Source organism: Triticum urartu, chromosome 2A (genome assembly GCF_056163025.1).
Source record: "Triticum urartu cultivar PI428250 chromosome 2A, HENAU_Tu73, whole genome shotgun sequence".
Lineage (NCBI taxonomy): Eukaryota > Viridiplantae > Streptophyta > Magnoliopsida > Poales > Poaceae > Triticum > Triticum urartu.
In genome coordinates this window covers 631,385,117-631,398,393 of record NC_141874.1, presented here as the reverse complement: position 1 = coordinate 631,398,393, position 13,277 = coordinate 631,385,117, and the positions used below count along the sequence as shown (strand labels likewise).

Genomic DNA, 13,277 nt, shown 5'->3' with positions numbered 1-13,277 from the left:
GGACAGACAAACAAAGGATACAACGCATGCACACACTGTTTAGATGACACTGAAAGTATATACCTGGACAAATGCAGGAAGAATGTGTACCTGTGCCATCATCGATTTCTTCCGACCAACCATCAATGTCGAAAGAAAGGCAAGCATTTCAAAGGCAAGGCAGATCACCGGAAGAAGCCCGCCATGCGTACCGGTGATCACGTACTTGCTATGGTCAATGATTTACACTACGTAATCTTTGGAAAGGGTCATGGTGGACTAGCTATTCCGAATGACGTTGAGGGACACGCACCCATGTGGAAGAAGAAATCTATATTTTGGGACCTACCCTACTGGAAAGACCTAGAGGTCCGCTCTTAAATCGATGTGATGCACGTGACGAAGAACCTTTGCGTGAACCTGCTAGGCTTCTTGGGCGTGTATGGGAAGACAAAAGATACACCTGAGGCACGGGAGGACCTGCAACGTTTGCACGAAAAAGACGGCATGCCTTCGAAGCAATATAAAGGTCCTGCCAGCTACGCTCTTACGAAAGAAGAGAAAGAAATCTTCTTTGAATGGCTGCTCAGTATGAAGGTCACGACTGGCTTCTCGTCGAATATAAAGGGAATAATAAATATGCCAGAGAAAAAGTTTCAGAACCTAAAGTCTCATGACTGCCACGTGATTATGACGCAACTGCTTCCGGTTGCATTGAGGGGGCTTCTACCGGAAAACGTCCGATTAGCCATTGTGAAGCTATGTGCATTCCTCAATGCAATCTCTCAGAAGGTGATCGATCCAGAAATCGTACCAAGGCTAAGGAGTGATGTGGCGCAATGTCTTGTCAGTTTCGAGCTGGTGTTCCCACCATCCTTCTTCAATATCATGACGCACGTCCTAGTTCATCTAGTCGACGAGATTGTCATCCTGGGGCCCGTATTTCTACACAATATGTTCCCCTTTGAGAGGTTCATGGGAGTCCTAAAGAAATATGTCTGTAACCGCGCTAGGCCAGAAGGAAGCATCTCCATGGGCCATCAAACAGAGGATGTTATCGGGTTTTGTGTTGACTTCATTCCTGGCCTTAAGAAGATAGGTCTCCCTAAATCGCGGTATGAGGGGAGACTGACTGGAAAAGGCACTCTTGGAAGAGACTCGATAATATGCAGGGACGGATATTCTTGGTCTCAAGCACACTACACAGTTCTACAGAACTCTACCTTGGTGACCCCGTATGTCGATGAACACAAGAACAGTCTGCGCTCCAAACACCCGGAGCAGTGTGACGACTGGATTACATGTGAACACATCAGGACTTTCAGCAGTTGGTTGGAAACACGTCTTAGAGGTGACAACACTTTTTGTGATGAGTTGTACTTGTTGTCCAGGGGACCATCTTTGACTGTATTGACTTACAAAGGATACGAGATAAATGGGAATGCATTTTACACGATCGCCCAAGATCAAAAGAGCACCAACCAAAACAGCGGTGTCCGCTTTGATGCAGCAACCGAGAGCGGAAAGGACACATATTATGGTTACATAGTGGACATATGGGAACTTGACTACGGACCTGATTTTAAGGTCCCTTTGTTTAAGTGCAAATGGGTCAATCTATCAGGCGGCAGGGTACAGGTAGACCCACAGTACGGAATGACAACAGTGGATCTGGAAAATCTTGGGTACACTGACGAACCGTTCGTCCTAGCCAATGATGTGGCACAGGTTATCTATGTGAAGGACATGTCTACCAAACCGAGAAAAAGAAAAGATAAGGAAGCGAATACATCATACGATGAGCCAAAGCGCCACATAGTTCTTTCGGGAAAAAGGGACATCCTGCGAGTGGATGGCAAGACAGACATGTCTGAAGATTATGAAAAGTTTCATGAAATTCCTCCCTTCAATGTCAAGGCTAACCCAAGCATCCTGATAAACAATGAAGATTATCCATGGTTACGGCGCAATAAGCAAATCACACAAGCGAAGAAAAAGTGAAGACTTTCTCCCGCAACTGATGATACCATGCCAACTTTGTAACACACGAACATGCTACCATTGTCCGTTTTGTACATGCACATGCTATGTGGGTGAAATTATGATACCATGCCAACTTTCAACTTTTTCATAGTTCATTTGAAATGCTTTCATGTCTTATGGTTCGGCCCTCGTAATACCATTATTCAAATTTTAACTATTCAAATTTGAAAACTAATGGCACTAACAAAAAGTTTATATTTTTTTCTAAAACTGATGGCACTAACAGAAAGTTTATAATTTTTCTGACCTAAAAGCAAAAAGAATTAAAAAATGCAAAAAACAAAAGAAAATAAATAATGCAAAAAAAACTGGAAAAAGGGATTCAAACAAATATCAAAGAATTCAAATTTTAACTATTCAAATTTGAAAACTAATGGCACTAACAGAAAGTTTATAATTTTTCTAAAACTAATGGCACTAACAGAAAGTTTATAATTTTGCTCCTCGCCCCTGGCCCATGACCATTAGTCCCGGTTTGTGCCACAAACCGGGACTAAAGGGTTGGTCCTCGTTGCGGGCAGAGTTTAGTCCCACCTCGCCAACTGAAGGGTGCTCACACCGGTTTATAAGCCCTTCCCTCTCTGCCTTGTTGAGCTCCTCTCAAAGTGAAAATAGATGCCCTAATAGAGAAAAGTTTAACCTAAATTCATAGTGAATTTCTCTGAAATTCATAGAAATTTAGTATGAATTTAGGTTGAATTTTCTCTATAAGCGCATCTATTCTCATTTTTTTAGTAAGTTAATCACAAACTTGTGATTCACACAAATTTCAAAGAATTCAAATTTTAACTATTCAAATTTGAAAACTAATGGCACTAACAGAAAGTTTATAATTTTTCTAAAACTAATGGCACTAACAGAAAGTTTATAATTTTGCTAACCTAAAAGCAAACAGAATTAAAAATTAAAGCAAAAAACAAAAGAAAATAAATAATGCAAAAAACAAAACAAAAAAACTGGAAAAAATAGCAACAATAAGTATTTTGTTGTAAGTAGAAACAAAATAAAATAAATAAAGCAACAAAGAAAACAAAAAAAACAAAAAAAGTGTTTTCAAATTTGAAAACTAATGGCACTAACAGAAAGTTTATAATTTTTCTAAAACTAAAAGCAAAAAGAATAAAAAATAAAGAAAAAACAAAAGAAAATAAATAATGCAGAAAACAAAACAAAAAAACTGGAAAAAATAGCAACAATAAGTATTTTGTTGTAAGTAGAAACAAAATAAAATAAATAAAGCAACAAAGAAAACAAAAAAAACAAAAAAGTGTTTTCAAATTTGAAAACTAATGGCATTAACAAAAAGTTTATGATTTTTCTAAAACTAAAAGCATAAAGATTTAAAAAATAAAGCAAAAAACAAAAGAAAATAAAATAAATAAAGCAACAAAAAACAAAAAAATGCCACCTACTGGGCCCCCACGGCCTGAATACGACTAGAAACCCATCCAAGGGCCAGGATTCAGGCCCGCAGGAGGCCCAGTCGACCCACAAGCATAGCAGTGACAATTAGGCCCGTAAGCCTGCAATGGAGAGAAGCTCGAGAGGGGTGCGGCAGTGGGGCTTATAAACCACTGCGCACCCCTCTCAACTAGCGAGGTGGGACTAAACTTTCGACGCCGCAGCAGCACAAGGCCTTTGGTCCCGGTTGGTGCCACCAACCGGGACCAAAGGCCGCCGCTTCCCGCCCTTTGGGCTGCTGAAAATTGGCATTTGGTCCCGGTTGGTGGCACCAACCGGGACTAAGGGGGGGCATTGGTCACGGTTCGTGGCACCAACCATGACCAATACTCTGTGTATATAAGCAGGACTTAGGAAAATTTGACGAACTCATCGCCAGTTGCCCCCCGGCCCGCCCGACGACGCCGAGCTCATCGACGCCGCAAGGCTGCCCAGATCGACGCCGTCCGCCGCCCCCCGAGCCTGCGCGCCCCTGCCCTCGCCCCCGAGCGCGCCTTCACCGTCCGCCGTCCCCGAGCCTTCCTCGTCGCCGACGCCACCTCGCTGTGAGCGCCGCCCGTTCCCCTGCTCCTCCCCTTGTACTGGCTGCTGTCGCCGCCGCCCTTGCCCTTCGCGCGCTGCCGCCCTGCGCCGCCCCTGCCCTTCGCTGCCGCCGCACGCCGCCCCGCCGCGCGCCTCTCCTGCCCTTCGCGCGCTGCCGCCCTGCACCGCCCCTGCCCTGCGCGGCCGCCGCGCGCCGCCCCTGCCCTTCGCTGTCGCCGCACGCCGCCCCCCCGCGCGCCTCCCCTGCCCTGTCGTGCCGCCGCCCCTGCGCGCCCTTCATTTTTATTAGTTTTTGTTCATATATATATAATGTATATGTGTATGTATGTGGCTATGTGTATGGCTATGTGTATGTATATGTGTATTTTTTTTGTTCATATGTGTATTAATCTTTTTCCATATATGTAATTTTTCTGGTTCATAGAAAGAAGAGGAAGAAAGAAGAATATTTTGTTCATAGAAAGTTTTTTGTTCATATATAGAAAGTTAGAAGAAAATTTAGAATATGCTAAAATTTAGAAGAAAAAGAAGGATATGAAAGAAGAAAATAAGAAGAGGAAGAAAGAAAGAAGAGGAGAGGAAGAAGAGAAGAAATAAATAAGAAGAGGAAAAAAGAAGAAAAAGAAGAGGAGAAGAAGAAAGGAATAGAGGAGAAAAGAGAAAATAGAATATATATTCTATTTTCTCTTTTCTCCTCTATTCCTTTCTTCTTCTCCTCTTTTTTTCTTCTTTTTTTTCTTCGACACGTGGGGGGGGGTCGAGAACGTCGGACATTCATGAGAGAGGCGAGGAAGAAGGGGAAGAAGAGGGAGAAGAAGAGGAGAGGAAGAAGAGGAAGTCTTCTCCTCTATTCTTTCTTCTCTTCTTTTTTCTTCTTCTTCCTATATGTATTAGTTTTTTTTATTTAGGTTGTTAATTAGTAGATATTAATTTTGTTCATATATGTATAGATGCATGTGATATGTATGTATGTATGTATGTATGTATGTATCGAGTATGTCGTTGTCGATATACCCCCTACCCGATAACTTCGACATGAGGGGGTCGAGAGGGGGTCTAGGGTCGCCGAGGGGTCGAGGGTCGTCGAACATGAGAGGAAGAAGAGAATAAAAAAAGAGGAAGAAGAAGAAAAAAAAAGAGGATAAGAAAGAATAGAGGAGTTCTTCTCCTCTATTCTTTCTTCTCCTCTTTTTTTTCTTCTTCTTCCTCTTTTTTTTATCGGGAACGAGGGTCGTCGAGGGTCGCCGAGCGGTAGGGGAAACCCTAAATAGCAAGTATCGTGGGTGTGAGATACATGTGGCCGTCGGTGTCGGACACTACATCCACGTCCCACAAGTGACGTCCCACAAGTATCGTGAGTTCTTTACTCCTCTATTCTTTCTTCTCCTCTTTTTTTCTTCTTCTTCATCTTCTTTTTTTATCCTTGAAGCGTTGTCGAGGCCAGCCCAAACCCTAGAGAAGCAGCGTCGAGGCCACCCCAAACCCTAGAGAAGCAGCGTCGAGGCCACTAATTAATATTAGTTCTACGTTTGCCACTAATATATCCATCTGTCATGTTTGAATAATAATTGCCATGTTGTCAATATTTGTAGAAACTATGAACACCGCCTGAGACGAAGTACAAGAAGAGTTGTTGGGGGACATAATCGCACGAGGAAGTGATGTCGTCGTCTCGTTGTTTCTTAGCGACACCGATGGTCTGGAAGCAGCTGGCTATGATTATGATGGCTCCAATGACCTAATGCCGGTGCAAGAAGGAGACCGCGAGGACGGCTCCAGTGACCCAATGCCGGTGCAAGAAGGAGACCATGATGACGTCTCCGGTGACCGAACCGAGTCCGGCCAGGTATATATATTAGTTAAGCTTCTGCTGACTAGCTAATTGATGCATTCATTGTTTTGGTATGTACACATATTAATTAAGTCTTTGTTCTTTTTTCTAGCCCTCCGGATCGAGCACAACTTCGGTAAAGAGACGAGGCCCGAAGAAAAAGTTGAGCTCGGATGAAAAGTTTGAGATCATAGCAATCGCGCCCGACGGCCAACCGATTGAACCCCTCCGAACAAAGAGCGCATTTGTTGCTCAGTGCGGGGTTTTGGTTAGGGACAAGATCCCGATCAGCATCCAACAATGGTTAAAGCTGGCTACAGAAGACCCTGAGGTGTCTTATGTCAATGATATGCAGAAAAATGATCTTTGGACTGAGCTGAAGTCAAATTTCACCCTACCGCCAGAGGATGATCGAGAGAAGCCAGTTAAAGAGCAATTAATCAAGTCTTTTGCTCTTAAGAGGATGGCAGAACTATTCAGGAGGTGGAAGAAAGAGCTGAATAAGTTTGTCGAAAATAAAGAGACACCAGAATTCAAGGGCAGATATGAGAAGATCAGAGATCACTGGCCCGCATTTGTGGCCCACAAGACATCGAAAAAGAGTAAGAAGATGTCGGCGACAAATAAGCAAAATGCTGCAAAGAAGAAGCATCACCATTGCATGGGGTCAGGTGGCTACCTCGTAGCCCGGCCTAAGTGGGCCAAGACTGAGAATGATCTGGTTGATAAAGGGATCGAACCAGAGACAATTAACTGGCCAGACCGTTGCCGGACTTGGTTCTTCGGGGCTGGCGGAACCTTGGACCCTGTAACAGGGAAGTGCATTTGGACGAACGATCAAATGGACATACCAGTCAGGAAGCTTCAACAGTATATCGAAGCAGCGCAGCCAGGGACGTTCTTTCCAGACAGAGAGAATGACGAGCTCACAATGGCCCTCGGGAATCCTGAGCACCCTGGACGGACACGAGGCACGCCAGGCTCCATTCCGTGGAAGGTTGGGTTTCCGGACGCAGGCGGTTACAAATCCCAGAAGAGGAGGAAAAAATTGCAGTAGACCCAAATGCAGGCGCTGCAAGCAAGGGTACAGGCGATAGAGGAACGAGAAGCAAATCGCAGCAAACATACTGCCGAAGCTTCCCCCGAAGCTACCCCGCCATCTCAGCGGAGAAGCAGCGTGGCTTCCACCGAGCTGCTTCAGCCGGAGCATGCCTTGACGGCTCCTACCAGCTATCCCGTGGATGCTATCACGGAGTCTCAAAATTGCCACCTTATGACGCAATGGATGAATTTGAAGGTCAAGGCGGCTGTTGGCTCTGTTTATCCTACTGAACCTCGCGCAACTTTTCACTGTCGGCTGATTCCAGAAGGATATGCTAGGGTGATGGTGGATGAAATAATGGAGGGATTTGAGGACCTCCAGCTTGACCACCCTACCGGTGAAGGGGAGACTAGGCTGAGGTCTGCTCTGAAGACTCCATGCCTATGGTGGAAGGAGCTCATCAACCTTCCGAACTGGACGCCTCCGCCTCCTCCTCCTCCGGCAAGTCAGGGCACTCCGCCTCCTCCACCGCCTCCTCCTCCGGCGAGTCAGGGCACTCCACCTCCTCCACCGCCTCCTCCTCCGGCGAGTGACGATCAGGGCACTTGACCGGCTCCTTCTCCGGCGCGTGGCGACACTCCGCCTCCTTCTCCGCCTGCGCCGACGCGCTCGAGCAGCCAGCCTCCTCCTTCTCCGCCTCGTCAGCAAGGGCGGAACAGACCTGCCGCCGCTCCGGCTGCTCCGGCGCGTCGTAGTCCTTCTCCTCCGCCTCGTAAGCAAGTAAAGAAGACAACCGCTCCGTCTGCTCTATCGGCGTCTAGCAGTACAGCCAGAGGCGGGAGGAAATACAGATTCGGTCCTTCTCTGAAGACTCCAGAGAAGTTACCATACGAGAGGACTCCGGAGGAGAACCCCGAGATCGCACGAGAAGAAGTGAGGAACTACTTTGAAGGGGTGAAAGCAAAGAACATCCACCTCCGGAGGAGAAGGTAGATCCGGTGAAAGTGAAGCGCACTCTGGCTGCCCTGACAAAACTATCCAAGTCTCCGCCGAAAGGAAACTATGAGCGCATTATTGGAAAGGAATTTGCCGAAGCGGAGCGGTCGGGAAGTACTGTCAGTGATTAAAGGCTGAAAGAACGACGAGCTGGGAAACAAATTGCCCAGCTCGGCGAACAAGCGAAGCAATCGTGCCCCCCCGCTCAAGGTGCCTAGCGACAATGTCGCTAATGATCTGAGGATGGTGCCCGGTTATAGCAATCTTGGCGATTACCTGCCCGACGATGTACATTATGATTTCATGGAGGTGCAGATACAAAGATACGAGTACGGGAAGCCTCTCGTCAAAGATGAAAGATCTCTATCAACGATGATGCGAAGATTGCATGATTGGTACTTGAAAATCTGCAGAGACTCTGGGGGGAGGAGTACTTTGTATGTGAAAGTTAAAAAGGAGCATGACCTCGTTGGAATTGAACTGTTGCCTGTTCCATTTGATGAGTTCTTTCAGTTTTTCAATCAATTGGCCCTCGATAAAACAACAGTCACCTGCTACTGTCTGTAAGTAGTACTACTTCTGTCATTAAGTCTCTCTATATAGCTCAGCTCTTTCATTGCATGTATTTATAATCATCCTCACTATATTATGCAGATTGAAGATCGCCGAATTGAAGAAAAGACAAGTCGGTGATATTGGGTTCATTAACACATATCTCATAGATGCAACTCAGGTTAAATTTCATGCCGCAGCTACCGAGGCCAACTTGCTACGATCATTGGTAATAAATGAAAACAAAGATATAATACTTTTTCCTTACAACTTCAAGTGAGTGTTACTGTCTTGTGCATATTCGGTTTTCCTTATATATTAGTCAAGGTTATAGTAATGTAATTGATGAGTTATGCATGCGTGTGCAGTTACCACTATATTCTCCAAGAGATTAAGCTTGAGCAGGGACTAGTAATCGTCTTAGACTCAAGACGAAAAGATCCCCAGGACTATGCGGACATGACTCAAATGCTCGAGAAGTAAGTTAAATCGATCATTATCCACCATATCAGCAACTTTGTTCATTTCCTGATATATCAAGTAATTGTTTTCTTTGTCTGGCAGAGTTTGGAAAAAATTCTCCAAAAAAGCTCCAGGACTCCCGAAGAAGCTGCAATTTAGACACCCGAAAGTAAGTATTATAGTAGCATGTTCCGCGCATCTCCTATTGATTCAAGCGCTAGTTTCATCAATACCATTTGACATTCTTGCTTATCAGTTTGATTGACCTCTATTTCTTGTAAAGTGGTTGTGGCAGGAACAAGGGAATGATTTCTGTGGATACTACGTTTGCGAGTCCATCCGCCACATGACCTGTGAGCGGGGCTACACTGACGAACAATATGAAGTACGTAAATAACAACATTCACAATTTTATTTTATTACCATCATTTGTGTTGAGTTTCATTCATTCATATATATATATATATATGTATTGACCCCCTTCTTCAAATTAGATGTGTCGGAAGCGGGATGAACTCCTAGCACCAGCTCGCATGCGAGCAATTCAAGAGGAATTGGCGGCATTCTTTCTTGACCACGTGATTGCTGAAGACGGAGAATACTATGTGGACCATGAGTCCGTATGATTATATTTGTAAGAGATAATTATTGTATATATGTAGCCGGTAGTGTCAGATAGATATACGAGAACTTGTTGTTCGATCAATCTCTCGGAGAAGGAGAGGTGGTCGATATCACTTCTCTCTGTATGCATATATGTTCATGACGATCTTCTGTTTCCTTCATTTGCTTACTAGCTAGCTAGCGTGTCTACTCCTCTCTATACGTATGTATAGTACGTACCGTCGACCAAGCACGGACATAAGAGAGGACACTTCTCTCTATTAATTATAGCTAGCTAACACAATATATGAAACACCTAAATTAACCCCCCAAAACTCCCAACCCCCCCCCCCTTAAAAAAACAAAAACCCCAGCCACAGAAATGCTGACGCGTGGATGCCTATTGGTCTCGGTTGGTGCCATCAACCGGGACCAAAGGGTCTCCTGCCTGAGCTCCACGCACAGGCCACGTGGAGGCCCATCAGTCCCGGTTCTGGATTGAACCGGGACTAAAGGGACAGGGTATTAGTACCGACCCTTTAGTCCCGGTTCAGAAACCGGGACAAAAGGCCCTTATGAATCGGGACAACAGGCCCTTTTTCTACAAGTGAAAAGTACTAAAATTAAACTCATGCATTAATTTGAATTAATTGCAGTGCATGCATGCTTGGTTACTAGATGAGTTGGAACATTACATGCATTGGTGTGTTCCTTTTTAATTCTTGCATGCAAAGATTTAATGCGTCTCGAAAACTAAAAATGAGATGAAGATGAGCCCTTTAAATTGGAAAAAACAAAAAGATTTGAAATAAGCCCTATAAACTGGAAAGGAGGGAGTACATACCAAGGTAAGATAAGTTTATAACCTAATAAATGAAGTGTTGCATGACACTATATATACTTTACACTATAATAAAGATAGTAACATATGCATGTTATTAATCTAAGTTACTCCTAATTGTGGCTAGTCTTAGAGCATCTCTAATAGCTTGTCTATATGGATGTCTATACTCGTTTTCCACGACGTGAGCCCAAAACAGGCGTCCAACAGCTTGTCTATATGGCCGTCTAAATATACACATCCTCTAAATCGACCTCGACAATGTCCATGCCTGGACAATGTGAACGCTTTGTCTAAACTCAGTTGCAGTCATGATTTCTTCCTCTCCCCAACGACGACCCACCTGTCATGGTACCTGTATATAAACGTTCTGATGCAAAACTGAACGTGTATATGAGAAAATCTTCTTAGACCATTGTCTATATGAATATATAGACATCCAAATATACACATGCTATTGGAGATGCTCTTATGGATGTGGTTCAAAGAAAAAAAAACAATCTCCACGGGCTCTCGTTTTCTACTGCAACGAGATCACTGGAAAGCGGAAGCAAACGAAACCAAGCGATGACCTACTCAGATCTGGCTTCTGCCTATTTTAAACATCAATTTGGATGGTCCTGAACCATGATGTGGGGTTTACAATTTACAACGCCAACTGTTGCATTTTTCTGAGGTTTTTGCCGTTCCTTCTCGTTTGAAACTTTCTTACTGTATTATCTGTGTTCGTTGTCGCCATTATAGTTTACTCAAACGGCACGTCGACCAAACCCATCTCAACGCTCTGGTGCTCGTCTTCTCCACGTGCATTGAAAACTAGAAGAGGCACACCAAGTAGTACCAAAGTGTCCATTAAAGAAGAGAACAAGGCGGCTTCCGGAAATCAGGTGCACCGCACTCGCATCCAAGCCTTCACTCTCCACAATCCACACTGCACACGCCGGCACGACGCCCCGCGACGCACCCGGCGTCCTCCGCACCGTGACCCAGCGGCGTCTCACGGCCATGGACTCACCGCTGAGCCAGCAGCCCACGCTGCTGGCGCTGTCGCTGCTCCTCCTGGCCCTCTACCTGGCGCGCCGCGCCCTGCTCGGCAAGCGGCGGAACTACCCGCCCGTGGCCGGCACCATGCTCCACCAGCTCCTCAACTTCGGCCGCCTGGCCGAGTACCAGACGGAGCTCTCCCAGAGGTACCGCACCTTCCGCATGCTCACCCCGACCTGCAGCTACGTGTACACCGTGGAGCCCGCCAACGTGGAGTACATCCTCCGCACCAACTTCGCCAACTATGGCAAGGGCACCATGACCCACGACGTGCTGGAGGACCTCCTCGGCGACGGCATCTTCAACGTCGACGGCGCCATGTGGCGGCACCAGCGCAAGGTCGCCAGCTTCGAGTTCTCCACCCGGGTGCTCCGCGAGTACAGCAGCGGCGTGTTCCGCGACACGGCCGCCGAGCTCGCGGGCATCGTGGCCGCCGCCGCCGCCGCCGGGGAGAGGGTCGACATGCACGACCTGTTCATGCGGTCGACGCTGGACTCGATCTTCACGATCGGGTTCGGAGTCAACCTCGGCGGGCTGTCCCAGTCCAGCCAGGAGAGCGCGGCGTTCGCCCGGGCGTTCGACGACGCCAACGAGCAGGTGCTGTACCGGTTCTTCGACCCGCTCTGGAAGGCCAAGAGGCTGCTCAACGTCTCGTCGGAGGCGGCCATGAAGCGGTCGGTGCGCACCATCAACGACTTCGTGTACGCTGTCATCGACAAGAAGATCGAGCAGATGAGCAGAGATGAACACGAATTCGTAAGCTTTTTCCTCCTATATAAACATTAATTGCGTCGCCGCCTGGCAGCAGCAAATCTGGCGTCGTGACATTTCCTGACTTGGCAGGCCAAGAAAGAGGACATCCTGTCGAGATTCCTGCTGGAGAGGGAGAAAGACCCGGGCTGCTTCGACAACAAGTACCTCCGGGACATCATACTCAACTTCGTGATCGCCGGCCGCGACACGTCGGCGGGGACGCTGTCGTGGTTCCTCTACGTGCTGTGCGGCAACCAGCGCATCCAGGACAAGATCGCGAGGGAGGTGCGGGAGGCCACCACCGCCGGCGACCGGGACGTCGGCGTCCAAGAACTCACGGCGTGCCTCACAGAAGACGCCATCAGCAACATGCCGTACCTCCACGCCGCGCTGACGGAGACGCTCCGGCTGTACCCGGCGGTGCCCATCGTTAGTTGACCCGATCCCTGGCGCATTAATTTCCTTGTGTGCTATGTGGCCCGGACGTCGTGATCAGTACGGTTTTCTTGGTGTAGGATGTCAAGTACTGCTTCTCGGATGACACGCTGCCGGACGGCCACGCCGTGAGGAAAGGGGACATGGTGAACTACCAGCCGTACCCGATGGGCAGGATGAAGTTCCTGTGGGGCGACGACGCCGAGGAGTTCAGGCCGGAGCGGTGGCTCGACGGCGACGGCGTGTTCGTCCCGGAGAGCCCCTACAAGTTCACGGCATTCCAGGTGAGACGCATAACTAAATCATCACAGGACTACACGACGACCTGGTCTAGATAGAGTTATCCATATTCACGTGACGCGTATGCTTGTCCTGTTGTCTGAAATAGGCGGGGCCTCGAATCTGCCTGGGGAAGGAGTTCGCGTACAGGCAGATGAAGATATTTGCGGCTGTTCTTCTCTACCTCTACAAGTTTGAGATGTGGGAGCGCAACTCCACGGTGGGGTACCGCCCGATGCTCACCCTTAAAATGGATGGTCCACTCCATGTTCGTGCGTTGCCCCGGCGAGCAAGCGGGTAGCGTGCTTGCTATAAGACTAGATGCAGATGTGTGCTTTGCTGCACCGTCTTACTTGTAAATGGGGATACAATGCCAGACTATTTGTATGCAATGAAGATCTTTTAACTTTCAA

General features: G+C 47.1%; 1 protein-coding gene across 1 annotated transcript; it reads left to right on the top strand.

Moving 5' to 3' along the window:
• The first annotated feature begins 11,158 nt into the window (after nucleotides 1–11,158).
• On the top strand, nucleotides 11,159–13,277 carry LOC125539295 (cytochrome P450 704C1). The gene is made up of 4 exons (XM_048702718.2): nucleotides 11,159–12,153; nucleotides 12,241–12,579; nucleotides 12,666–12,869; nucleotides 12,974–13,277. Exons 1-4 carry the CDS (start codon nucleotides 11,359–11,361, stop codon nucleotides 13,163–13,165), a joined length of 1,530 nt encoding a protein of 509 aa, XP_048558675.2. The 5' UTR covers nucleotides 11,159–11,358; the 3' UTR covers nucleotides 13,166–13,277.

Excerpts from the sequence above, each read along its gene's own strand:
- LOC125539295 (XM_048702718.2), top strand. The coding sequence starts at position 11,359 with ATGGACTCACCGCTGAGCCAGCAGCCCACGCTGCTGGCGCTGTCGCTG. Across the intron at positions 12,154-12,240 it reads GCAGAGATGAACACGAATTC|GCCAAGAAAGAGGACATCCT; the intron begins GTAAGCTTTTTC and ends CTGACTTGGCAG. Across the intron at positions 12,580-12,665 it reads TGTACCCGGCGGTGCCCATC|GATGTCAAGTACTGCTTCTC; the intron begins GTTAGTTGACCC and ends TTCTTGGTGTAG.